The following is a 27,874-nucleotide window of genomic DNA, read 5'->3' on the forward strand; positions in this document are numbered from 1 at the left end:
GTACAATCTAATATATAAAATTTGAAAAATACTTAAAGACATAAAAAAGAAAATGAAAAATCATTGTTATTGGTATTATTTAGAGATAACATTTGGTATCTATCTTCCTGACATTTTAAAATACTTTTATAATGTGTATATATGTGTGTGTGTCATAACTCCCCCCAACCCCCCTTTTTTTTTAATTTAAGAAAATGTGATACATACTTTTTCAGGTCATCAATAGACTTCAAAAACTAGATTTTTTTCTTTGGGCTTTGCCCAAAGTCAAGGAATCTCCCAAGTATTCAGTACAGTATATTTGATTTCAAAATGCCATTAAGCTGGTTCTCACCGAGATAATACAGTTAGGAGATCACTGTTCTTCAAGCAGTCAGACAAGTTATCCACGGCAGCTTCCAAAGTCAGGAGTGCTTCCATTACATAACCCTGACAAATATGCAGAGACAATATTTTGGACTGCTTGTAACCACTGTTAACTTCCTGGATATAAATTTAATTAATGCAAACTTTATTCAAATAATGTTAATATCATTGAAAGCTGAGTACTTATTAGTACTTTAATTTACAAAGTTTAAAAACAAATTTTAAGGGCCACTGAGGAAATTCTGGTGGCCCAGGAGTTAGCAGATAATAAAGATTTATTTTCCTAGGTCTGAGGTCCTCCACAGAGCAATCTCATTTGAAATCCAGCAGGGAATGGACAAGGCTAAAGGTGGCAGGCATGGTGGGCATTTGAAATCCAGAGCTGCAATGTCTGAAGGCAGAGATTGAGAGATGTGTGCAAAGGCTGTGCCTCAGTGGCATTTTAAACAGCACTTCTCATGACCAGGAGGAGGAAAATAAGCTATAGGCATGCAGCCTCCTTAGATGCAAGCACATTTCTGATGAAAATAAGGCTTGACCCAAGCTACAGAGCAGGTAATGCCCTTGGCTTTCAACCTGCTCAGGTCCCCAGTCTCTGGGCTCTACCTACAGGGTCTTTTTGTGACATCCACTCTCTCCATTACTTCTTCAGCTCTTCCCAGTTTACTGAAGGCTGATCATGCAGAGAAGCGTAGTGCTTTGCATGGATACAATGGAGGTCTTGTCTCTGGGTGGGAGTTTGCACAACTACGTTCTAGGTTAGTTGCAAAATGACAAAAAACACATAACAATTTTCTGTCCTCTACCAAATAAAACTAACAACAAACAACAAAGAAGAGTCACCAAAGAATGTTCAGTTGTTAGCTTGAATAAGACAAATAATAGCTGTGGAGTTTCTAGAGTAAGACTCCTGGGAATGACTTTTGTAAATATAAAAGTCAACCTCTAAAATTTTTTTATGAATTGTACGTGTCCAAAGGACTGGAATAATTGGCAAGAGAGACAAGGTTCTCAGAAGGTCGTTAGCTCCTTCTCTCTAAAATGAGAGAAACAGGATGTTTGGTGGTCTTTTCTTCCCTACCTGAATCTCATCGCCATGTTCTCCAATCACCTCCACCAGTCTCGAGAGAAGGTCAGACAAGGCATGTGCTGAGAGAGGTTGTTTGATTGCCCGGAATATCTGGAAGGACCGACAGGCATAGTGCCTTGAAGAGCTCGCCAGGGCTGTCTGCAATGCAACCTCACTCAAGTGTTGCTCCAGACGGAAGCCTAGGGCACCAAGAGGCCAGAGACCAGATCAGCTGCCACTCTGCAAAGTCTGGGGCAACAGTTATCTGAAGGTTTGAAACAGGTTCACTGCACATGGCTATGTCCTGTGGTACTTATTTAAAAATTAATAATTAAACAAGCAAACACAAAAATTTTAATAAATCTTAAAGAGCATAGTTTAGTAGAAAAAGTCTTGGTTTTGAACCAGAAGTTTTCAGACTCAGAAAAAAACTTATTCTTGCTGTGCCTGTTTCCTTATTACCTTGTGAATAATAGCATCTATCTCATAGAAGTTTCGTGAAAATTAACTTTAACAGTGCTTAGTACAGTATGTGACACATATGTGCTCCCAAATGTATTACTATTTATTACCCTTCTATTTCCCCACATTCTTGTTCTGTACTACTTTTTACGTGGGATATTTTCACAGCTTTTCTTTTCATAAGACAATTGGTTAGAAACAAATGTTCTGAGTACTTGTGAATGTAGAGGAAGCTATTAGTGAATATAGGTAAGTCTAAACACAACTGAGGCCTGGACCCAAGTCTTTGCTCCTCAGAATGGCCTATAAATATGCAGATATAGAAATGTGGACACTGCAGAAAAAGCAACCATAGTAAACCTCCACCAGAATATGTGTTCTTCCAATAACATGAAGGGAATCTCAGTCATCAGAAAACCATTTGACCAGATGGAAATTAAAAAGTGAGGAAAAGCCCATAATTGAAGTCTGGGCTATTGCCTTGTACATGGGCCTTGCTCTGCAGAGCGTCAGAGCATACTATGTAAAGTGACTTTGGCTGTCTCTGTGACCTGGAGGCACATTTGATGGTGATGTGAAAGTGGATCAGGAGGGATAATTCAGTGTTATTTTTCTTAGTTATCCTTGGGTGCTTGACCCTGGGGACATGTTGACAATATAAGAAAATGTTCCTGCAGAGGGAACAAAGGGTCCTGGGAAGTGGACTCAGGCAAATCCAGGGTGGTAAATGCAGGGTTAAACTCACAGAGGCACGTCACAACTTATGAATGGGTCATGTTTCAATGATGTTCTTTTATGTCTTTATTTTGTTTTTTAAAACATGTTTTCCTACTTAAAACATTTTATATGTGGGGTAGGTCCCCTGGTGGTGAACAAAACCTTATTTAAATCATCATGAGCTGAAGACTCGAACTCCCTTAGGAGGACTGCAGACTCCACTACCCATATGACAGTGGCCTTTAAGAAAAGTTATTCAATGTATGGCATCTCCCTGGTCACACAGTGAATCTACATCTAGCAGCCTTCCTTGCAGTTAGGTGTGACCATGTGCCTGAATTCTGGCCAGGGAATGTGGGAAGAGGCACTGGTCGCCACATTCAGGCCTGGCATGTAAACTCCTCTGAATAATGCCCCACTCTCTCTTCCTTCTCTAGGAGGCAGAGCCACAGGATGGATGGCCGCCAGGTAGAAGGCCGCCTGCTCAACATCCACATTAAACTGTTACGTGATCCAGAAATAACCGATTATGTTGAGTGTTTGAGCCCTGGGAGTTGTTTGTTTCAGTAGCTATGCTATCCTGACTAATACAAGTGTTTCCACGGATACATTTTATTGTGCTATAGTGGAAACTGGCAGAGAGAAGCGATGTACAAGGAAATTGTAGTGGGTAAAAATAGGTAAGGTGTGAAAAGACACCTGCCAAAAATACAGTGTAAGGCATCCATATGTTTTCTCATTTTTATTAACTTCATACAGTTAAGAGTTTTAGACAAATAAATCATTCACATACAACAGTAAATTTCTTCTTTGGGCTATGTGCAATTTTAAGTGACTTTTAAAATGGGGAAAATACCAATAGAAGAGGTCTTTATATTTCAAAGAAATTCCAAAGGGGAAATTCAAGACTAGAAACCTAGGCCATCCTATTCCTGGAATGACTTTCCCATTTCTGTGTATCATTATTATTATTATTTTTAATAAGTATCTCCTGATAACAAAAAGAGATGTGGCTAATCTGTAATGTTTCAAATTGTGACACGTGTTAATTATCAGAGTAGCTGGGGAGCCAGTAAGCCATAGTGAATGTGTCTAGCCAGGTGCACGAAAAAGGCAGGAACAGTTCTTACATCGTGCTGAAAGACCACATTTAAATTTTACATACAGATCAGCCCAGGCCAAGTTGAATCCAAATGGAATTCAGGTAATGGCTTCAAATAATGGTCTTATAGTCCAAGAATCACATTGGATTCAGAATAGTCAATGGAATTGTTAGCAACTATTTTTAAAGCAAAAACCTTTCATCACAAAATTCTTTTTTTTTAAACCAGTTTGCAAGGTTGATAATTCCTCACAGTTGAGTCTATACCCAATTAATAAGATTTATTTCTCTTGGCCTTCTTTAAATAAAATTAATATTACAGACACAGTTAATTCTAGTGAGGTAATGATGTGAGGAGAATGGTGACTTTGGGGATATTATTTGATAGAGCATAATGCAAATATATATGACATTATCAGTCAGTTAGGCACATCTGAAATAAACTTCAAAACTCCCCTATGAGTAGTCTTCTGCTATAGATGCCAAATTCAGAAATATAGATATATATCATTCATATCACATATCATATATATAATGTGATATATGTATATAGTATATATTCTAATATATACTATATAGGATATATAGTGTAGTCATATAGTGTAGTATATGGGGAAGAATGAACTCAATTATAGAAAAGTACTGAAAGCAGAAGAGATTTGGGGAAACAGGATAAAGTACCTGATTTAGAATCTTTAAATACAGACAAAACATGACGTAGAAAATTTGTAAGTTGTTCAGCACTCTTTGAATTTTGATTTTTGGGTGTGATGTCTTCATGGCACCAAAGTGGCCCAAATGCCCTGAAATGAAACACACAGTGTCAAAAATATAACTGTCAGTTTGCATTCTGAAAACCACCTATGCAATTCTAACTCCAAAGGCACTAATTAATGCCTATATTTAAAATTAGGCACTATATTTAAAATGTCACTAATTAATTTGGAGGTGAATTTCAGTCTTATAAAGCTTAGGAGCATACTCAAAACAGATCTAGCTAATTTATGGAGACATATTTTTCATGTTTTACTCACAAAACCAAAACCTTACAACATTTAATCACAAAACGAAAAACTTTCAATTCACCAGAACAGTGTTTGTCACATAATAGATGCTCCATAAGTGTTTGTTAAATAAAATGATATAAAGTTGTAAATAAAATATAGATGCACATGTCAGCACTTGGAAAGATAATTCTTTTATCAGGATCATATCATTAGGTTGCTGAACACTGTAGAACCAAATTGAAGATAACAGCCTCTCTTTACTTCTTTTGAAAGTAAGAATAGGATGGAGCCAGATATGAGAATTTCAGAGAACACCCTTCCCAACACATGCCATTGACAATGGTGAGTGGTGACAACAAAGCATTCAGGTGTTTGAAGTACCCTGTGTGTGGGCACCATCAGCCCCTTCCTGTTTCCTGAACATTAAATCCCACATAGAGCTGATAGCTTCACAGAATGCCCTGAATCATTAACTGACGAAAGAAAATGCTCTCTTTTTCATTAATTGATGCATTGTGTGAAGAAAACGAAATAATGTGAGATATCAGATAACACAAATTGAGACTAGACTCCCAGAACAATAGCATGCCCAGGTCACAAGTGAACACACTTTTATACAAATACTGGACCCCAGGGTAGTAGAAATTCTAAAACTAAGTTGCTTATTTGAAAAACCAGAAGACATGAAAATTGGGATCACTCCCACTTTTTCTTGATTTTGATTTATTATTTGTTTGGTTCCTTTCCTATCATGCTTCCTACTGTTTTGGGTTTCTGACTTCCATTTATAAATGACTCCTTGGACTGGATGAGCAGACCATGGTTCCCTCCGCAGCTGCTCCTGGGTGGACCGTGGCTGATATTTTTTGCTTCCAGAGCAGGTTATTTGCCAAGTCTCAGGATGCCTAGATCCTGGCAGCTCTAATAGATGAACAAAGTCATGCTCACTGAAGGGTGCTACCATCTCCTGCTGCCATCTGCTGCACTGTTGTTATACAAAACTCTCCCTCCCCATCAATGGTGACATCAGAGGGATCTTAGACAACTTCTACCAGTGTCTGCTTTATACACAGACTCCAGCAGATGCAATTTAGAAAACAGGATTTTGCTAGAACTCTGTGCTTTTCCATCTGTGTGGTTTTAAAGGATGGCATTTTCTTAAAAAACTCACCTGAAAACAGCAGCTTGTCTCCTGGCCCTCCTTACCTGGTTGTCAGGAACTCAATGAGCTTGTTGGCCTTCTCATCTGTTTCAGCAGCTGTGTCCACGTCTTCTACCTCTTGGGTCATCTGAGGGAGGTTCCCGCTGCTGCCTCCGAGACTGATGCTGGAAGAGGTGGAACTGGAGCTCAGCCCCGAGTCTGGCACCGGCGATGACTGGTCCTCCCTCAGGAAGTCAAAGCCACCTGGTTGAGAAGATGGTCAACGTGGAGTGTGCTGGACATGGCACGTAATGAGGTCAGGAGGTGAGCATACAGAAGTGTGCAGTTATTTCAACTTTTTGGAGAAAACATTTGCTTTTGGTTATGGCTATGATTAAAAGAGACTCATTCTTTTCTTGCTTATGGAATAGTTACAGTGCTGTGTAAATCAGAGTGGATTTGGTAATAAGTTTCTACTGTGGGGTTTTAATTCATGCTTTCTACAAAAGAAGTGGTGTGTGTGTGTGTGTGTTCTACTATACACCAGACCTAACTGCTGTTAATAAATTACGTCTGGATACTAGGCTACTTAGACATATGAAATAATACAATTTTTGAGAATATCAGTCACTTAAGCATTGGTTAGTAAGTTATGCATCTTGTTTTTGAGTAAATGTGCCCAGAATCACAAATATTTTGTGTATGTTAATTATTTTAACAAAGTATATATTATGTTAGTGTAAGACATATGGTATAAGAAAATACTATGGTTTTCCCCCCACTTTGTATTTGGTTAACATTCTACATCTCTAGATGTGTTATGGGTTTGAAAACACATACACACGACCATCTCTTTCCCTCTACTTAAAAATCATAAAACGTACATAGTTCTGGTGTGTCTGATAGATACATTGAATTAGGAGTGAGGAGCCCTGGGCCTGAATATCATCTCTGACACTTACTGTATAATCTCAGGAAGTTGATATGACTTCTCTTATACCTCAGTTTTGTATTATGATAAGATAAAGACAATTTCTATCACAGGTCCTTAGTGTGGATTTGAAAGCAACTACAGTTGAAACAAGGTGTTCAATAAATATTACACAAATGTTTATGAAAAGGAGACTCTTCCCAAACCTTTTGCGCACCTGCTTATTTCAAGCATGCTAGAGATTCAGTTATTCCAGTTAACCACTGTCTTGCCTATGGATACTGTGTTTGGTTTTGTAAATCTCCACTCTCAACCACTTATGTCACATTAGTAGGATAGTGAATACAAAACTACCACACTCAGAGATACACAACTTAACAGACATTACAGTTTTCTCAGCCTAAAGTTGTGTGCTTAATGGAAAACATCTTTATCTTATTGAGTTAGAACAGCCAGAACACTTCAGATTCTTTAAATTAAGCATCTATAGAAAAGAGAGTTTTGTGTCTCTGAAAGGCTGTTGAATTATTTTCAATTAAGTGTAGCGTAGTTCAATATAAAAACCTTATAACAAATGTAATAATAATATAGAAAATATATTTGAAAATATTCAGTGATGAACAAGTCAGTGGTACTTCCACCTCAGAGTTAATGACTTCATATTTGTTTTCCAAAGATATATGTTAACATCTCTCAGAACACAAGGCAGTGCTGAGTACCAGTGATGAATAAAAGGTACAGCTTCAAGGATATGACATTGTGTGAAATGCCAAACCATGCCCAATGCCAATGTCATGTACAAAATAACTACGTAAAAAGTTAGCCCCAGAACTCCGTCAGTTAATCATCATTTTAACATATTTAAAATGTTCTGGTTCTAACTAAAAACCACTGGTTAACCCTTTTGGGAAAGCTTTCATGAACGGCTGGACAGACAGAATAATTTCTTTGACTCAGCTAATGCTTTCTATTCTCATTTCTAAGAAGAAATGCTTGGTTTCAAAACAGCAGTGGTTTTTAATAGACTTCCACTCATTAGTGCCTTCCAGGAAAGTCAGTCATTTAATAAAGTGAAAATTCCTTCAGAGAAACCAGAAGTCACAGTAAAATATCTGGCACCTTGGAAATGACTCCCTCTCAAGGTGATGGAGAAGGTCAGTTTCCTGAATTCTTATCCTTCAGGGTTCTAGACTGAAGCTCTTGTTCAATGGACATATTAATTTTCAATGTGTTGATAGAAACATATTTAACAAGAGCAGAAACATAATAATAATAATAAGGAAAAATATACGAAAATAATCAATAACAAAGAGGGATTTTGAGAGGCACATTAACATCCAGTGAAATGATGCCTATTTATTGGGCTGTTACTTTATTACTTAGAAAGATGGGGGGTAAGAGCATTAGAGTAGGTAATGTGGGCTCCACTGACATCTTTGGTAATCTCTGAATTTTTGACTGTGTTTCAGGCTTTCAGCCACACCTCCTTTTGTTACCTGTGTAGAGATACTCAGGTTGGTAAGCTGGCTGTACTGTTAGCATCTTAGTTTCCCCCATCTCTCGAGTTTGAAGGAGCACGGAGGCAATGGCATGGAAACTGCTGTTGCAGGAGAGTGCAATCAAGAGGTGAAGCAGCAAGTTTTTGCTGTGTTCAAAGACTTCAGGCCGGTAATGGTCCAAACCTGGAACAAAATGTGGAACCTCTTATATAAACAAATTTTAATCTTGCTTAGATTCCAGGGATAGTAGAGATTCCAAGACACCCGGGGGGGGGGGCAGGGAGAATCTTAAAAGAATGTTTAGTTTTCTTTGTTACTGTTTGTGTTACCAACATAAAGAATTTGGGCTTAGGGAAAATAAAATGTTTCATTCCTTAAATCACATGTTCTCATAAAATGCTGATAGATGGACTTCCCTTGACCTCTTGACAGAGCATTCCTCCCTCTTGAGGCTCTCTTACCTGGATCTCCCTGTTACTGAATGATTCTAATTTTATCCATCTCTCTATAACTAAACTCCCTGATTGGTTGTTCCTCTTCCCATTTTTGCTCTACAGTGTGGGTTACAATTTCAGTGTGTGGTCTGCTGTGCTCTATATTCTTTTTCTCTATGTTCTAATCGTGTCTTAAGGCTTTAAATTTATCACATCCAGACAAAGACCTTCAAAGAGGTCCAATTTATTTTGGATATCTTCATAGGTATAGCATGGGTGAGGTGTCACTCAATTTATACTGTAGTCATAGGACAATTTTAAACAATGCCTGGTCAACTGAATTTTAAAGCAGATGTCACTAAAAGGCAATGAAGCATGGAAGAGACTAAGCAGGATAGCAGATGTCTGTGTATAAGGAAAACTCTCTGGATTATCTCCACAGAATTAAGACTTATTGGCTGGAATGCCTCTTGGATCCAGTCTTACCTAAGAAAACAGCATGAAGTAATAAGGGCAGGTGAAGAGCCCAGTCTTCTCTTACACTGTGATCTACCACCATCTCAGTCATAAAAATCACAGCAATATTGCACCTAATCAATGAAATGATAAAGTTAATGCAACTTCTACAGAAGATGGACATACATGTGTAGATCATTAAGTCACAATTAAATACAACACATAAGCTTTGCTGAAGAACTATATAAGAAGCTTCTTCCAGGGAAGTGGAGTTTAACTTCTGACAATGCACAGAGCTCCACAAGAACAGATATCAGTTCAGCTAATCACATAACAGGGAGTCTACTTGTCACTAGGTAATAAGAGCTGAGTGATGATGAGAAACAGAAGACAAGGGTCCTCTCTTCAAGTTGTTTACAATTTAAAATGCATAACAGAATGAAGACCTATATCAAGATAACATCAAAGAAAAATTGGAAGTGTGACAAGGCAGCTTTGCACATTGGTTAATATTTGACCAAACTCTGCCAATATGTCGAGAGCTGCAATTCACGTCATGCAGGGTCCCTCTGATTTCAAAGGTTATTTCATTTGATGGGACCTGGAACAGGTTTTCCTCTTCTTCTAGGGAGAAAAAAGTCCAGTTAAAACTAGGTGGTCATTTCTTTCTACCTGTACATGCTGCTCACCTGTGGAGTGGCCCCCGAGGGGTGATGGTCTCCGGGAGGTAGTCAACCAGGGGGGCCCAGCACCCGCCAGTAGAAGGCATCGGTAAGGGCTGCGGTTGTTTGGTTTCTGTGATGGTCAACAGCCACCCCGTGTAGGGAGATATTGGGTCATCTGTAGGGTGAGACAGACAGTGAGCTTTATTTTTAGAGAGAGAATTCTGTTTTCAATACTTGGTGTTTTTAGAAAGAATCTTACAAATTTATGCTTGTAAAATAACTTTCTTTTTCTTTTAAAAAAAATATGTTTATTGATTTCAGAAAGAGGAAGGGAGAGGAAGAGAGAGATAGAAACATCAATGATGAGAGAGTTGTCACTGATCTGCTGCTTCCTGCACGCCCCCCACTGGGGATCGAGCCAGCAACCTAGGCATGTGCCCTGACTGGGGATCAAACCGCAGTCTCCTGGATCCTAGGTCAATGCTTAACCGCTGAGCCACGCTGGCCAGGCTGTAAAAATAACCTTCTAAGCATTCAATTTGGTGAGTGTGAATTATACAATCAAAAAAGTTAGAATCACTTGATTAGGTTTCTTTCATCACTTTATTTTTTGGATGTTTAATTTATAGTTATTCATTATAGAGCAATAGAAAATACAGATACACAAAAAGAAAAACATTAAATCATATGAATTCCCATCACTGTGAAAACTTGCTCTTTCTCTAATCTCCCCCCATCTCAGTAAAATGCAGTTCCTTATTTCCAGTTTGCTCAGGACAGGAGCCTTAGGTCATTCATGATTTCTCTCTCACAGCTCATATCCAACGCATTATTACAATGATGATGATAAAAACAGCGACATTAGAACTAACACAGGGAGTACTTACTTTATGCCAGGCACTGGTCTACACATTTCCCGTATTAATAGCACAATAATAGGTACCTATCATCCCTATTTTATAGAGGGGAAACAGGTTTAGTGACTTGCCTCCACATATTCAATGAGCTCTGCCTTCAAAGCACAGCCACAGTAGGATCACTTTCCCCATCTCCATCACTCCTCCCTAGTCTAAGCCAGCCCCCTCTCTCACATGGGTTAGTGCAACTGCTTCCTTACTGTCTCCCAGCTACACCCTTTCCCTTTTATAGCCTTATGTTCCACAGAGCAGCCAGAGCCATCCTATCTTCATTTTATTTTAGTTTATTTTGGTGTAATTCACCAGAGCAATTCTTTTATTATTTTTTTAAACATTTTCAGTCAAATTTGATTTTTTTAAAAAAGGCAGCAGATCAATATTTCAATTCCAGTACCTAATCTAAATATGCACTTGACAATGAAGCACATCTGAGTATGGAATGAAAACAGTTTTCAAAAAAAAATCACTAAATGTATCATCTTCAAATACCCAAATAATGAATCACCTCTGTGGGCCCTTTGCTGAGTGGAAACATAAACAAAAAACCCTGAAGATTTATTGCTGGGAAAATAAATCTATAGTACAGTAGTATAAATCTTGGGTATTAAGCATAATCAGTTGAATTAAGTTACGAAGTTAAAAATCTAATAAATTTGTGTTTGTATGAAAGTCTATCAGCCAGCTGACCCAAGAGCAACTGAGATATCTAATTTGTTCAGTGAGACCAGACATTTTTTAAACCTTTCTTTTTGGAAGGCAATTAAAAATTACAAGTCCATGCCCACAAGCCAAATTTTAAAAATTGTAAAAAGTAATTAAAACTATGTTCAAAGAGCCATTTTTTTTTTTCCAGCTCAATTTTTGCACCTCATGGAGAAATAAGAAAGCATCCATGACCATCACAGATGAAAACAAAATGAATGTTATTGAAAGTAATTCTTTTTCCCCACTGAAGTATAAAATCTACATAGCAGTTGGGATGCTATAACAATTTATACTTCTTCTAGTTCTGTTTTAATTTCCTTTAAGCCCTGTTTAATGTAGTTTTTTAAATTGTTGAAAATATGTTGTTTTCATGATTCTGAATCTGATTACAGCTCTTTTCATAAATCTTTATATCAATATTTAATATACTGGCTGCCAGTTCTAATCAGAAAAAATCTTGGAAATCTTAGCATGTTCAGCAGTAATTACCGATGTGCAAGCAAACCCTAAGGGGTACAGCTTTCTGGAAAGCACATTTTATTGATTGTGTCATTGTCTGAGTATCCTTTACAGTGATTCTTGATGAAGATTCTTTCAATCTTGTGAACATCAGTGTGCACAGTCTTGCTACATTGTAGTTGTGCATCCTTGTACAGGAAGGCTGGTTCGCAGCTAGTGAGAAGCCAGAGGAATCTAAGTTTTAATGGCTGATAAACCTTACATCCTGAAGGAGGAAGTACTTCTCCTTTTTTGCTTCTTAAGAATGTGGCAGACCCTGGTCAGTGTGGCTCAGTTGGTTGGCGTTGTCCCGTGCAGTGAAAGGTTGCTTGTTCAGTTCCCAGTCAGGGCACATGCTCAGGTTGCAGGCTTGATCTTTGGTAAGGGGGTGTGCAGGAGGCAGACTATCAGTGTTAGGCTCTCACATTGATGTTTCTCTCTCTCTCTCTCCCTTTCCCTTCCTCTTCCTAAAAATCAGTAAACTGTTCCTAAAAAAAAAATGTAGCAGAAATGTATGCTGAGGTAGCCAGCCAATCCTTTTTTTTTTCTTGTGTAAATTTGATTTCAGAATATTTCTGGAAGGGTGGTGTTTCGAAGAAACCACTGCAGTGACCAGCTTCCACTGTAGTCTCTAATGATGGCACCTGGCTACCCTATACTGTAGCTTTATCCAGGTGCTGATTACTGTTCACATGCTGCAGAGTTAATTTCACAGGATAATTCTCCCAAAGTTGGTTGCCTTCTAGGTGGTGGCATTTGAGCATCATGACTGGGCCATTAAATTTGGACACATCCAAGCAAAGGTCATGTGTTCTTATTTCTTTGTTGGCAGTATAAAAGAAAACCTGATTACCTCCCATACCGCGACAGTTAAAAATTCCCCCTTTCTCATTCTCTTTTCTAGTCATGTTATCTTGACACTGATTTGTTTCCATATTTCATATCTTTCCCAAAGAGAAACAATGATGTGGAATCTGAGAATCAGGAGAAATATTCTCTAGGTACCAAGATAAAGGTTTGTATTGGAGTTTGTGTCTTAGACCACGTCTTGATGCGTTATCTCTATAATCATCTACCTTAGTAACACCTGGAGAAATTACATAGAAGAAATTCTTGAATTCATCCATCCATACTTCTGCAAGCAGTCTGTTATTTTTACTGATAATCTTCCCTGTGCCTCCCAGAAACATGTAAAGTGCAGCTTTCTGAAACACACGTCCAACAAGTGAGCAAGTAACAATCTCCAAAGTTTCTTTACACTGCCAAATCCTAAAGGAAATTTCCATTATAGCATCATATGTTCCAATTTTCTGAAAGCAATCTCTGTCTATTGAAAAGGTGCCTCCTACCACTGTAGGTGTTCTGACAAGAAGAGTTGACTAGCTTTCCTTCTGTCCATTTTTCTTTGGGGACAGGATACCAATGAAAATTGAGCTTCCACTTGAATCCACCATAGGTCATATTAGAACCTGCCATGTGCTCAAAAGTCTCATAGCTGATCACCTCAGTGACAGGAAATACCACCATTGTCCTGCCTTGTTTGATCCTGGCTACAAGAGGCTCCAGACATCCCACTGGATACTCACAGTGTCTAAGAAGGTGATCACTTGGCCTTTAGACACAGCAGCTCTTCTGAATCTAGTTATGATCAATCCAGAACATTGTTCCATTTGAATTACATGAAGTGGTAGGTACTTTTAAGTTTTTCACATGACTCTCTAGAGGTCTCTTCAAAAATCCTCTTTCACTGGCATCATCTACTAGAACAATTTCTTCCAGCATGTGTGATGGTGGGTGATTAACAACACTGGGCAGTTCAAAGAAGTGTGCTCCAAGCCTCATTGTGTACTGTATTATCATACCAGAGCAATACTTTTAAAATAGAAGTTCATACACATGACTTTCTCTGCTTAGCCCTCTCCAATGTCTTCCCTTCACATTCTAAATAAAATCTAAAATCTATACCATGGTCTTCCAGGCCTTACAAGATCTTCCTCCTGTTCCTCCTTGGCTTATCTCCCACTACCGTCCCCTTGCTCATTCCACCCCACCATCCTGGCTTTCTTGCCACTCTGTGACCATACTAGGCACTGTCTGGCTTCAGGGCTTTCACATCTACTGTTCTCTGGGGTTGCAGTGCTCTTCCCTGTCAGCTGTGTGGCTTGGTCCTTTACGTCATGCCTCTGCCTAATATCACTTGATCACAGAGGATTTCTATGGCCACTCCACGAGAATCCACCCCTGCCCAATAACTTTCTGTCCCCTTGCCCTGCATGAGTTTTCTTTTGGGCACAGATCCCAGTCACCAGCACTGACCGCCCGCCCCCCCCCCCAGCTCTAACATCAGCTCCATAAGAGCAGAGACTTCCTCTATTTTGTTCATTGTGGTTTCCCTGACACCTGGAACAGTAGCTGGCACTTAGTAGAGAATCAATAAATATTCTTTGAATGATTTAATGAACTTCCTCAACTGTACATAAACACAGCAACAAATTTCATGTAGTTATTTTTTATAACACTCTCCATAGAGGCCAGGGGCATTCAAGAGCAAGTTCATTTGGGGCCACATGGTACTGCCCAAGTATGTGGCTTCAGACAAGCTGCTTAATTAATCCTGGCACAGGTTTTAGTATTTTAAGAGGAAGGATATATGACATCATCTTTAGGCAACGTCTCCCAAATATAGTTTATCTTGGTTGCATTTTTGAAAGGTGGTGAGATGTAGTTGATTTGATGCTGCTGGTCCAGAGTACAAAAGGTTGACAGAGCTAGAAGAGGGTATATGAAACTGTGATTGTGAAATGGAGGCTCTGAACAAGGACAAGCACTGGGACCAAGCATCTCCCAATTCTCCTATACCCCAGGAGAAAAACACAATATTGGTAAAAAGCCACTTTATAGACCAGGCCTAAATCAGTTTGTGTGTCCATTTTACTCAATCAAGGAGCTATCAGGTTTTGTTGTTATTGTTCTTGTCTTTTAAAATAGAAAATACATGAAGAGGCTGTACACTGTCTTTCCTTTTGGATAAACCCAGACTAGACTATGAAGCTGTGGGCCACTAGATCTCTTCTGATGCCTTCTTAGTCTTCCCAGATCTGCTGACACCCTCAGGAATTCTGGGAGGAAATGACTGCCCTTAACATACAACAGGTGCCTGACCATAAGGTTTTGGAAATGAGCCTACCGAACCTTTTCTCACGGCATAGGCTATATCCATGATTGTGTAGTGAGAACCAAAAATATACCAGGGAGGACCCAGTTACCAAAGTCCTGAGTATTCCTGTCGTAGTAGACCTGCTGCTTCCTCCAAGACAAAGTCAAGTCCTATGACTTGAATGCCTTGAAAAAGATCTTGGTATATATTTTATGGGCTTTCTGTGATATCTGTTTGAGTAGCCTGATTTCATTTTCTCTTATAATGAGTAAACTAAAGGTATAAGCCCTCAGTACCCAAACTACATGCTATGAACTCTGATTTCTTTGTTAAATAACAGTAATCTAGTAATAAATATTATTGATACATGACTCAATTGGATTCAAATTCTGTATCAAAATTTTCCCATTTAAGTGCTCTTTATACTGGTACAACAAATTTATAACATTTCTAGGTAAAATAGAGGCCATAATGATAATATTAGACTTGTAATTTCTTATCTGAATTCACAATCATTTTTCCTAACTTCTTTTTGTCTATAAAGATAGTGAGTCAATTATTATCTCATTTTATTATAATTATCCTTTGAAATTTACCATTTTAATAAATATAAGGAATGTGAGACTTTACTACTAGAGGGCTATAAAGATATATTTTTTAAATGATTGATCTTTTATTTAGAATAGTGTTTTTACCAAATTCTGTGTCCTGTACCTAGAACAAAGACATACATTTTAAAGGAATCAACTGACCAAGGAAAGTGATATTTCCAATGTAAACTCTACAGCCAGAGTGTGTTATGTTTTGTTACATCATGCCTGCCACGTACTGGGGGAATATTTGACTGCCTAACATTTTCATGATTCAATTTTTCTGTCCTCAAATTTTGGGTTACAAAATATTACATAGTAACCAGATTTTTCTTGAACCAACAACTCTCCATTTCTTGGTACTATTCTCCCCATCTATAAAACCTAGTCCCTCCTGGAACTCATGGCCTGTGTTGCCAAGATTTGACTGATTGGTGTTTGGTGGTACAAATCCAGACCCTGATGGGGCACAGAAAGAAGGGAAAATACAAATAGCTTTTTTTACCTAGGACTGACGGTTCTAGTAAAAAGTTTTAAAGGGACATAGCTGCAACTTCACCTAGAGTTTGATAGTTATATATGGGTTTTAGACAATGTTCCCATTGGTATTTTGAATGGTGGAGAATTTACTACCAATGCAGTAAGAGGTAAAGAAGGGCAGCTGAACTGTGGTGTCATTAGGACTACTCGGCTCTTACCCCACTCTGCACATTTTCCCATAAAAACAAAACAATTTAAAATGATAGCTACAAAACCCCTATGTACTGACTTACAAAACAAACATAAAACATGAAATAGCATCATCTTTATGATTTCCACCAAAATAGACAAATACATTCCACCAGTTAGTTTACTGATTTCCTTAGCATACCTAAATGTCACTGGGAGTGTTCTTTGATTCCAGAATTTCTGTGACTTGTGACCAAGTAACACTAACCCTCTTTACCTGCTCAGTATCTACAGATGCTGTCCAGGACTCCAACAAAATCAGTGAATACACTGCTTTTTGGTTTGTGTCAACTTCCCAAGGAACAAAGGCATTTCTGTGAAAATTGTATCTCCCATTTTAACATGGTTTTCATTTGGCTACTGAGACTATGTTTTTGAGAGACTTAGTGTGAAAACCGGCCCTTATCCTGGGTGAGCTGATTCAGGAAGCTTAAAGGGTAAATCCACTCCCAAGATAACTGCCACATTGGTTTTCTAATGGGACAATTTCTTACTCGTCTTTCCCCAACTGCATCACCAAGGGAAAAATATAAATATAATTTTATATTTTTATAAAGAATATAAAAATACAGGTTTGGGTAGCAGTTTGAATTTTTATAATTTTGATTTGTCCACTCTTGTCATTTTTCAGGTGCTGACTCTACACTCATCTGCATAGTGGGATTACATGGTTGTTTAATGCTTATAGGCCCCTTTTTAGTAATTAGAATAAGAATAATCAAAATACTCATGTTCCATTCTCTAACCACCTGGATTTTGCTGAAACCTCGCACCTGGTGGTACTTACTTTTATCCTCATCGTAGGACCCTCCAGAGCTGTTGCTGTACCTTGACTCCAGGCGAGTGTGGGCTCTGACGATGTTACTAAACCTTCAAATACAAGAACAGCCATCGTGAAATACTGCCACGTGCAGGTGCCGTTTCTCATAAACACAGACTATCATTTAGTGGCCGAGTTTTTGGCAGCTAGTTCTAATGATGCTTTTCCTAAAGGAATACTGCAAAAATTGTACCCCAAACATTTCTGTTTCTCCAGAGAGGGCCAGTGGTCTAACTTGCTCATAAGCACAAGTTCAAACCTAGAACAGATAAACATTTTAAGGCTATATTGAATTAGAGTATTATAACATTTGTTTGGAAATGAAATGGAGGTGATACTGAATAATATACATCCCTTATTCACATGGTAGCCTGGAGGATGGTAGGTGGTCAGTAACTAATTGCTGCATGATTGAACAGTGAAAGTTGACAGAATTGGAAAGACACAGTAAGTGATTCATATTACATCTGGACTTTACTGGCTTTAAAGTTTCCCTTAAAATGATCAGAGGTTTTTAAAAAAATATGTTTTTTATTGATTTTAGAAAGAGAGAGAAGGGAGAGGGAGAGAGAGAAATATCCATAGACTGGGTGCCTCCTGCACGCCTCCTACAGGGGATGAAGCCCGAAATCCTGGCATGTGCCCTGATGGGGAATAGAACCAGCAAAAGATGCTCAATCAACTGAGCCACACTGGCCAGGCAATTAGAGGGCTTTTAGTAAAAGTAACTAGTTGGGTTGTAAAATAACTAGAGGGGATCTTTCTGTCCAGTCTCTTTGTGGCTTAAAAAGTAATCTCCCCCAAAAGGGTAGAAATATAGTAACTTCACATATATTACTCATTTACTCTCACTCATCTCTGAGATAAGCGCTGTCCACTTTATAAATGAGGAAACAGGCCAAGTGAGGTTAAACAGCCTGTCCAGTGTCAAGCAGAGGACGATGGTAGTGCAGAAATGTTTTTGATGCCATGTGAGAAGGCAAGACATGGGATTTTAGGATCGAACTCTCACTACCTCTGCGACCTTGGCCTAGTCCCTTACTTCACTGGGGACCCTCTTTCCACACTTGCTAAAAAGGAATAATAATAATAATAATAATACTTCACCATTTATTTTGTTGGGTTGTAGAAATCAAAAGAAGTAATGTGAGAACGTTTCCAACAGTGAGATACCATCGACCTCTAAGGTATTAATTATTATATTTGTACCCTGGATTTCTAGAATGCTTTTTCTCTTCAGGGCACCAAAGACTTTCAAACCAAAAGCATCTGAATATCATTTGAAGACCTATAAGGTAGAGCAAGGGTGTGACTGAGGGGAAATGGTATGTCTATATTTATTTTATTTTTATTATTTTTATTTTTTAATATGTTTTTATTGACTTCAGAGAGAGGAAGGGAGAGAGAGAAAGAGAAACATCAATGATGAAAGTCATTGATCGGCTGCCTCCTGCATGCCCCCTACTGGGGGTTGAGACTGAAACTTGGGCATGTGACCTGACCCAGAATTGAACCCAGATCTCCTGGTTCATACGTTGACCCTCAACCACTGAGCCAAAAGATATTTTATACAAAATGGTACAAGAAGGTTTGACATACTTAATGTATATGCAGCCAAAGCAAACAACTAAGGCAATCTATAAATATCTGGAAAATTCAAGCCAATTAAGGGTGTGCCCCTATGTTACTGACTGGGTGTTCTGCCCTAATTTACAGCAGATCAACACCCTGTTTCACTCTAGCTGTCCTCAGCAGTGCATGGAGAAAGAGTAACATTTCAGGAAAAAGTGTGGATGTGCCACTCAGATGCCTACCTTGTTCCAGGTGCGTAACCTCAGAATACTGCATCTGTGACTGGAGTTGCTAACTATGTAAATGCACGATCTATAGTAACTATAAAGACTATGATGACTTTGGTTTTATTCACTTCTTAAATATTTGTAGCAGCGTTTTTTTCTCCTGACACAGCCACCTTTTCCCTAGTAACTGTATTTCAAACATTCTTCATTGTCTTATCTTTTGGGCTATTACTTTGTTAATCCATAAAACAGAAACTGAAGGACATCTGCTTAGTTTCATACAAATTGGGCAAATAATCCTTTAAATATTTTAAATTTTTCACTTAGGAAATTGAAAAATTTATTGCCTTCTGAAGAAATTCTTTAATCATATTTATTCTGATAAAGGTAAAGTTATAAACAGCATACGAAGAGCCAAGGCATCATTCAGCAACAGGGCAATGAAAGGTGTGCACATCTGGAAATTTGCATAGGACACTCCTGGCCATTTAGGAATTATCATCTACATTGGTTTTACAATCTTGCACCGGAGGCCCAGGAGAATTAAAGATGGTAGTTCTCTTTTCCTTTTGCAGATGGATCTAAAGGAGTGTCAGGCTGCATTTATGAGGCCAAGATGAAGGGAGGAACAAGTCACTTCCAGCTACCCTTTTTGTTCTGGGGAAGGTGGAAACCATGGTGCAGTGATGTGTATGCTTGGCAGAGAAAAAGTAAAAACTGACTCCAAGGAGTCAAATCTGTTCTTCCTCTTTGCTCCGTGGATTGGAAAAGATAGTTTTGGGCCTGGGCCCTAGAAGAATTTCAAGGTTTCAGTAGAACAAATATAGTCTTTTAATGTTAAAGATACACAACTTAGAAATATATTATAAAAATAGCTCTGATAAGAGAAAAACCAGAAGAATAAAAATGCTTCCCTAAGTTTTTTCTTTTTTAACTATATGAGAAAGTTTATTTAGAAAGTTTCAGAGGCAAAGGAAAGGTAAAGGTAATGCACTTGGAAGTAGAGGGTTGAGGAGGGGGAAGGAGAAGGCAGGGGGGAGAACGCACCTTTTCCCAAATTTAATCTGGTTGATTTAGCCCAAGTTAATATAGGCAACTGTCTGTAGATTATTAATCTCTGTCCCTCTATGAATGCAGAGTGCCAGAAACTTTACACAGCTGAAGCTTACTGCTTTTAGTTCCCTATGGAAAATGCCTTCATGAAATTACAAATTCATAAAATAGGCTTTCATTAAGGGTTGATGTATTGAAAATATTTATAGAGTTTGTTTCTGCATATTTAAAAAAAACTGCTTTGAACTGCTATTTTAATAAAAAGATGTGTTCACTTTGTTGTTTAAATAAAAACACTACATGGTATACCTCTTTTAGAGCTTATAGTTACTTTCTTTTAGTAGTTTCCGATGAATCATTTGTCTGTTTTGATGCACTGAAAGTTATAAAATTCACTATATTTTTCTTTTTTTTTTAGCTATTGAGGAACTCAAGGTTAGGTTAATACTTTCATAGTTTTCCTTAGTCAGAACTTTTGACACAACTTAGCTTGGCTCTTAGTCTTTTATCCTTGTTTTACTGGTTCTTTTACTATAAGCTGTCTGATTTTTTTTGCCAGTAGGTATGGCATTATTAAATATTTCTGAATTATATCAAAGAACCATTAATCCAGTTGTAAAGAACATGGCATCAGGGCTGCTGCTTTGCACAACTCCATGGCACCCCCCTAGAGCTCAACAGCGTATTCTTATGACAGCTTATCTGCTTCTGGGGCTGTGACGGTTCTTCCCATACTGAATAAAAAACTGAAAAAATGCCTACTATGTGCAGCATAGTAGGCTAATCATTAAGGACAGAAATATGTATGAGACACACATGGTTTATGTTTTCCGTGAATTAAAATCTAGTGGTTGAAACAAGCATGTGTGCAAGTAACTCAAAACCAACATGCCAGGGTCTACAAGGCAGGAAGATGATAAGCAGGTTGAAGAGAAAGAAGGTCTCTCAGGCTGAGGGCACAGTCCACTTCCACAGGCAAGAGAGACTATATTAAAGAAGTAATGGAGGTGGAGTGTAGCACAAAGAACAGTGGTATCCTTTAGGAGTCAATATTCACATATGTATGATCATCTATAGAAATATGATCAGTTTTGATCCTGATAGATAAACTGATATAGTCAGCTTAAAAAAATTAGATATGTATCAATGTGAACAAAATGTGAGTAAATACCTGCACTAGGATTTCCAGTGGCCAACAGAGACACAGTGACAGAGGAGAAAGTCAAGAGCTAAACAAGAAAGCCTCTGTTAAAGATGCTCTCTGTTCTCAAAATTATAGGAAGAACTGGTTCTTCCTTTTCAAGGCCACCTCTAAAAATTTAGGCAGGACACTTGGAACTCTGGTAGTAAGATGTTAATATGTAGAAATGTAGCACCTTTCTACCCCAAATAAAATTAAAATTAATTGTTAAGACTAGACAACAAATGATACAGAATGTTCTATTCCAGTCGGAAAGTAGGAACATCTTTAGAGAAATGTGTTTTTTTTTTTTTTACCAAGAAATAGTTTTCCAAAGAAAGTACTAGCCAATATAGATTAAAGAACACGCTAATTACTAATGTTGTACTGTCACTGACATATGGAGTATGAAAACTTTATTCATTTCTGAGAAAGAAAGGGCTTTCTTAGAGAACTATGAAGGACAAGGCCTACAACTCATGATCTACTGGGTTTGGGCTTTTGGTCTGAAGGAAAGTTCACATGGATGAGTCTCTGCTTAAAAGCAGTGCAGCAACCTAGCAGTGCATGTGTTGAGACAGTTGATAGATGCCTGGATTAGAGGATGAGCCTTCACAACTCCAAGCGCAGTCAGCCTGATGTCAGGCACTCTCCCATCCATAGCTCCTGCCATGTGTCACACCCAGGATGGAATCCAAAGACAGCCAGAGGCCTGAAGGGCATTCTGGGCTGAGTTATTTTCATTATTTAATCAGTTGCATTCTCTCCATCAGAGATTTGTATCTCATTCTTGTTACTCATTTCTTAAGTGAAAGGGCTCCCCATTCATTTTCACTAGAAAATGCTCAGCCTAAAGAGTTTTCAACACCATGGAATCATCCTAATTTTTATTTTTCAGTTTGAATCCTGTTGAGATCTTTTGTTTGTGTCTCTGTTCCTCACATTCAACTAGGAAATAGTGATCCAGATTTTACTTACTTTTGAGTACATTCTAGGCAACTAAAGGCAGAGATGTGGACAAAAGAAACATTGTCCTCAAACAGCCTATGGGAAGGGGATTAAGACTTATTTGAGCAGAGAAAGACAGTGTTCTTGGTTAATGAAGATGTGACAAAGTAAAGGTGAAATAAGAATGATGATGTTTCATAGAATTCACTTCAAGACAACTATGTCTCTAAGAAATTATTCAACGCTCAGATTTGAAAATTTCACTTGGAAATGCCCTTTAATTCCAGATGGTCTATGCCCACTAGCAGGACAACTCGTGGTTTTTGTTTGGCCCTAAGATAAGAGGGATTCAGCTGCCAGAATAACAACCCTCTTAACCTTTCTCTTCTCTGGCTCTGCTAAGGAAGAAATCCTTATCTTCAGGGATATACAGAGCAGAGTTAGCAAGTCAGTCTGTGTTTCCAAGAATAAAGAAGGATTTATATGTGTGTGTGTGAAATTTATGAAGCCTACAAACTTTTATTGCTGCCTCTGTGTAGACTGCTGCTGAAAGTTAAACTGGATATTAAGCCAATTTGTGCACCAACCTCTCATCAGACTCTTTCAAGATCTTGCCCTCCTCAGCATCTGGGAAACTGTCCTGGCCAGCTACCACTGTGTTGCTGCTAGAGGTGGTTCCTGTGGATTAGAAGGAGTACACTTAGAAAAAAATGCATGTGGAAGGGGTCAAGCTTAAGTCTCTGTATTCCAAGAAAGGATTTCCTGTGAAATCTCATATTTGAAGGATGCCTTCTATTTTCTGCACAATCTCAAACATTCTGGACAAACTCTAAGCCCACCCCACCGGAGAATCCCAGACATCTGTTATGGTCAAACCTAATTCCTGAATTCTCCTATAAACTGAGGCTACAACATTCCTAAAACCTTTTTTTAAAGAGTTTGTTTGCAGTGGCTGTCCCTGCTGTTAGCTGCTTTAGCATTTCTGGGTCCAGGAGTTATTGAGCTAATGTTAATGAAGCAAGTCCAAGTTTCTAGAGCATCTGACCCCTAGGCTAATGCTTGTCTGCAGGAATGCTGCTCTGGCAGCTGGGTGTGGGGCAACAGAGAGCAGGAGAGACTAGGGCAGGAGAGAGATTTGAAGGCAGTCATGATATTAGGTAAACCAAAGCAAAGCTAGCTTCAAGGAATTTGAGGAGGATGCTATATATATATATATATATTATTCATAAAATAATGCCAAAAGGCCAATTTATTGAAAGTGATAATACTGTTGGGGACATGTTAGTCAATCCTGAGAGAATATTCACTAAGGGAATCCCATAGACACAAGAAGGAAGGTGCAGACTGAGATTCCTAAGTGACTGCAGTGTGCTGCTTGGGACCAGCCTAAAGTACAAAGTTCTGGGCATGTGATTACTGGGCCACTGATTGTCAGTCATCCTTACAAAATCATTTCATTAATCCGACAATGCTCTTAAGTATCTCAGCTATTCTTAAGCCATCTCTTTTTTTTAAAAGTTATTTTTCAATTACTGTTGACATATAACATTATATTATTTTCAGGTGTACAACATAGTAATTAGACATTTATATACCTTATGAAGTGATCACCCCAATAAATCTAGTATTTACTTGACAGTGTACATAGTTATTACAATATTGTTGACTATATTCCCTGTGTTGTACTTTAAATCCCTGTGACTATTCTGTAACTGCCAATTTGTACTTCTTAATCTCTTCACCTTTTCCACCCAGCTCCCTTCCCCTCTGGCAACCATGAGTATGTTCTCTGTTTTGCTTGTTTGATTAATTTGCTTTTAGATTTCACATATAAGTGAGAGTATATGGTATTTGTCTTTGTCTGATTTGTTTCACTTAGCACAATGCCCTCTAGGTCCATCCATGCTGTCACAATTTAAGCCACCTCTTAAATGAAAATATACATCAGAATAAGAATTAGCAACACACACTCATATCCTTTCAGTGCTCCACTCAAAGGAACAACAGAGACCCAGGACAGGCCCTACCAGAAGCTGCTGCGGAGGCCTTGCTGCTGGCGGCAAAGCGGTAGAATGGTGGGTTGTCACAGTGCTGGACGATGGGGTTCACTGGCTCCGTCTGCTGCAGCTCAAAGAGCAGCTCTTCCATGGTTTGCATGGTATTATTACGGCACAAGTATATCACCACTTTTTTAATCTGAGAAGAAAAACAGAACACAGTGACGTTTCAAAGAGCCTTGTCCACAGGAATGCCCGGCAGCAAAGACAGTAACGCACTTACTTCCATGAAGCTTCATCCCCAGGAGCTATCACCCTGGTAGCTCATCTTCCTGCTCCCTGGGGACAATCCTAATGTCTGGATTAAAACTCACCTTCTCCACACACGTCTGATGTGTGTGTCAAAAGCCTTACCCTTCCGGATGGCAGAGTTTACAAAAGTTAATTTTGGGGCCTGTGAATTCTATCTAAAAACTGAAAACTTGCCATCTAAAGTCTTGAGAAAGGATTTTATTTATATAAACCATGGGAAAAACCCAAGAGCTATTTTTGTTTAAAAAGAAATCCAGTCCCCTGCTATTCTCTTCTCCCCTAGAAACAAATGAATTTTAGTTGTTTGGATGATTTTACATTTTAAAAATAACTGGAGTAAAGCTCTGCATTACTGGAGCCCTCAGAGTCAAACCTGAGGTGCGGAAGCTGCAATGAGGCTGATGGGGCTTAAAACAACAGGTGGGCCTAGGATCTTTCAAGAAACAACCACATAGGGACGCCAAGTGAGTTAGGGTTTAAAAATGCTGTCATTCTGTTGTTGATGATCATATCACTTTTGACGACAAACACTAAATACTGGGCATCTAAAAGATTTGTTTCTACCAACTAAATTTGAACAGAAAAACCTGGGAATTCTGCATTTTTATTCTATTTTAAGAGTATCAAAATGTAAACATAAAATATTTTTATTAGAAATAATATATTTTACTTAGTTTCTCTTACATAATGGGTCTAATGTATATAGAACATAATGGGTCTTCAGTAACTGTTAGAAAAACATTCACCCCTTAAGTCATAGGCTTCTGTGTCCAAAGGCTTGGCAAAGGGATGGCAGAGACATCATTAGGACATTGCAGCCTGTTTCTCAGGGGAGAGAAGGGACCTTTTATGTAACATCTAGACACACTCATGGGGGATGAGCATGACTGACCATATTAGACATCTCTATTTAACTTGGAGCAAAGGGTACATTCTGACTTGTCCTTGCAGATGGAGCCACCAACAGGAATAATGCCTGCTGAGAGCCTGGGGACACTCACATAGGGCAAGAGAAGTGTGTCACTGCTAACTCCACATAGGCTGATCAGGAACTGCAGGGTGACCCTCAAGTTGTTACTCCACTTGTCGTTGTTGGCTAGAGCATTCCAAACATTTTCCATTTCCAGACCAGGAACTTCATCCCCATACTGCAACAAACAAAAGAAACAATGAGCCAGGAGACATGTGGGGAGAATGCAGGGATGCAAAATATTTGATTAAAAGTTGTTTTAAGGATCATGACCATCTCAAAACCATACAGGGGAACATGTGGCTAGCCATCAGAAAGATGCCAATTTCAGCAATTTATAATGCACAAATTAGTAATGCACAAATTAGTAATGCACAATGATTATTCATGTGATTAAAAGTGATAGGCTGCTTATTTTTATTATAATTTTAAAAATGGTAGTAAAATACATGTAACCTAAAGTTTACCATATTAACCATTTTTAAGTGTACATCTGAATGGCATTAAGTATAGTCACACTTTGGTGCCGCCATCATCATCACCCTAATCGTGTTTCTTTTTCTTTTTTTTAAAAAAATATCTTTATTGATTTCAGAGAGAGGAAGGTAGAGGGAGAGATATAGAAACATCAATGATGAGAGAGTCATTGATCGGCTGCCTCCTGCACACCCCTGACTGGGGATTGAGCCTGCAACCAGGGCATGTGCCCTCACTGGGACTTGAACCGCAATCTGCTGGATCATAGGTTGACCCTCAACCTCTGAGCCATGCCAGCTGGGCTTCATGTGGTTTCTAATGATAAATGCTACCTCCCCTCGGTTTGTAGCCCAGGGTTTGGCAAGCCTAAGTTTTCTGGGACAATGGAGCTGTGTTACAGAGGCACGGTACCTTGGCTGTCATATACATGAGGTTATTCAGGACCAGAGATGTAGCTTCGGGGGAGCCCCAGCCATTCCCTTTCAGCCCATGAGAAGTGGTCACTTCTCCTTCTTGGTCCTTGCTGTCATCCTCTGGGCTACTGGGGCTCGACCCAGGGAGGAGGAGTCTGCTGTCTACCAGCTCGATGTTGTGCAGCCAGGGCAGCAAGTAGGTGAGCATGATCTGACGCCCATTTGGGTGCGTTGTGGGGAACCTCTGGCTTACCTCTAAAGAGAAGGGTGGTGACAGAGAGCCATGTGTTATGGCATCAAAATAAACTAAAATACTAACATCATTGACAGACAGCACAGGGCCCTCAGTTTATAAAGTACTTGCATACATAGCAGCTCCCCAAGGCCATGAAATCTTAAAACTGAAGCTTGTCCTCTAGCCTCTCCCTTCAAATCTGGTGCCCTGTGGGGGGAAGTGAGAGAGCATAGTGGGAAGAGCATGACTTGGTGAGAGTGGAGTGAGGGGGAGGCCTCCTGAGTTCAAATCCACTGCTGATAGAAGAGGCACATTAGAATGAACAGAACAAGGGACTTGAGATCAGAAGGATATATGATTAGATCCAGTGCTTCCACACACTAGCTGCATGAGACTCTGGATTAGTTACTTAACTTCTCTGTTCCTCAGTTTCCTCATCTGTCAAATGGGGCCACTGGGTCCCACATTGGACTCTTGTGAGGATTAAAGATAGAATCATAATGAATAGAATATGCTCAGCATGCTACTTGTCATTTGTAGGCTTTTAATAAACAGTGGTTAGGACTATCAGAACTCTGGCTGTCTTTCCACTGCACCAGTATCATACAGAGCATCTTCTATGCACTATTAGTTGCTAAAAAGTGGGATGTGAGTCTCCAGGAAGAACCATTCTCCAGGTGCAGACTCCTGTTCGTGGAGTCCACTTGAAAACTGCCACCTATGTGAATGCTCAATGCTGTGTTTTGTTTCATGACAAATGAAACTAATGTGCAGCCCAGTAATTTCACTATGACTTACTCTGACAGCATTTTTTGCATGAGCTCACAGCCAATGGCATTTTAATTTCATAACCTGAACAAGCTTTCTATAGACATAAAAACACAGCTTTATGTATGTGCTGCAAGGTCTAACATAACCCCTGATTTCTACCTTCTAGAAAAGAGACTTTTTCCTCCTAAGGGAAATGAGAAAGCTAGTCTGATGCACTTATTACCCGGCATGGAAGGGAACATCATGTAGAGAGCTCATGGCTGCTAAGCAATAGAACAGCACAGGTGGCAGGAATTACACCAAGAAAATCCACTGGATCCCTGGCATCGGAGCTTTAACTGATTTGGTTCTTTTCCTAAGATTACGATGACAGCTTTTTACTTTGAAGACTAAGAGTGTATGTATTTAATGCTGTGCCGCGATAACCAGACAGTGTTAAGCTGTTAGGTTTTAC

The 27,874-nt window shown here is 38.9% G+C and overlaps 1 protein-coding gene and 1 pseudogene across 6 annotated transcripts in view; both read right to left on the minus strand.

Moving 5' to 3' along the window:
• FRY (FRY microtubule binding protein) overlaps nt 1–27,874 on the minus strand; it is a 508,702-nt gene that overhangs the window by 107,643 nt on the left and 373,185 nt on the right. For all 5 annotated transcript variants that reach the window (XM_081126905.1, XM_081126902.1, XM_081126901.1 and 2 more), the window contains 12 exons: nt 26,413–26,669; nt 25,556–25,702; nt 24,273–24,441; nt 22,833–22,923; nt 17,233–17,315; nt 9,874–10,024; nt 9,215–9,318; nt 8,292–8,477; nt 5,930–6,128; nt 4,398–4,519; nt 1,448–1,635; nt 335–429 (listed from right to left, as the gene is read on the minus strand). In XM_081126905.1, the coding sequence (XP_080983031.1) occupies nt 335–429; nt 1,448–1,635; nt 4,398–4,519; nt 5,930–6,128; nt 8,292–8,477; nt 9,215–9,318; nt 9,874–10,024; nt 17,233–17,315; nt 22,833–22,923; nt 24,273–24,441; nt 25,556–25,702; nt 26,413–26,669 (1,792 nt within the window). The remainder of the gene's footprint in view (nt 1–334; nt 430–1,447; nt 1,636–4,397; nt 4,520–5,929; nt 6,129–8,291; nt 8,478–9,214; nt 9,319–9,873; nt 10,025–17,232; nt 17,316–22,832; nt 22,924–24,272; nt 24,442–25,555; nt 25,703–26,412; nt 26,670–27,874) is intronic.
• Nucleotides 12,534–13,809, minus strand: LOC308552007 (polypeptide N-acetylgalactosaminyltransferase 1 pseudogene; annotated as a pseudogene). The gene has a single exon. The product of its transcript is annotated as a polypeptide N-acetylgalactosaminyltransferase 1 pseudogene (transcript).

This window comes from Miniopterus schreibersii (genome assembly GCF_964146895.1).
Source record: "Miniopterus schreibersii genome assembly, chromosome: 2".
Lineage (NCBI taxonomy): Eukaryota > Metazoa > Chordata > Mammalia > Chiroptera > Miniopteridae > Miniopterus > Miniopterus schreibersii.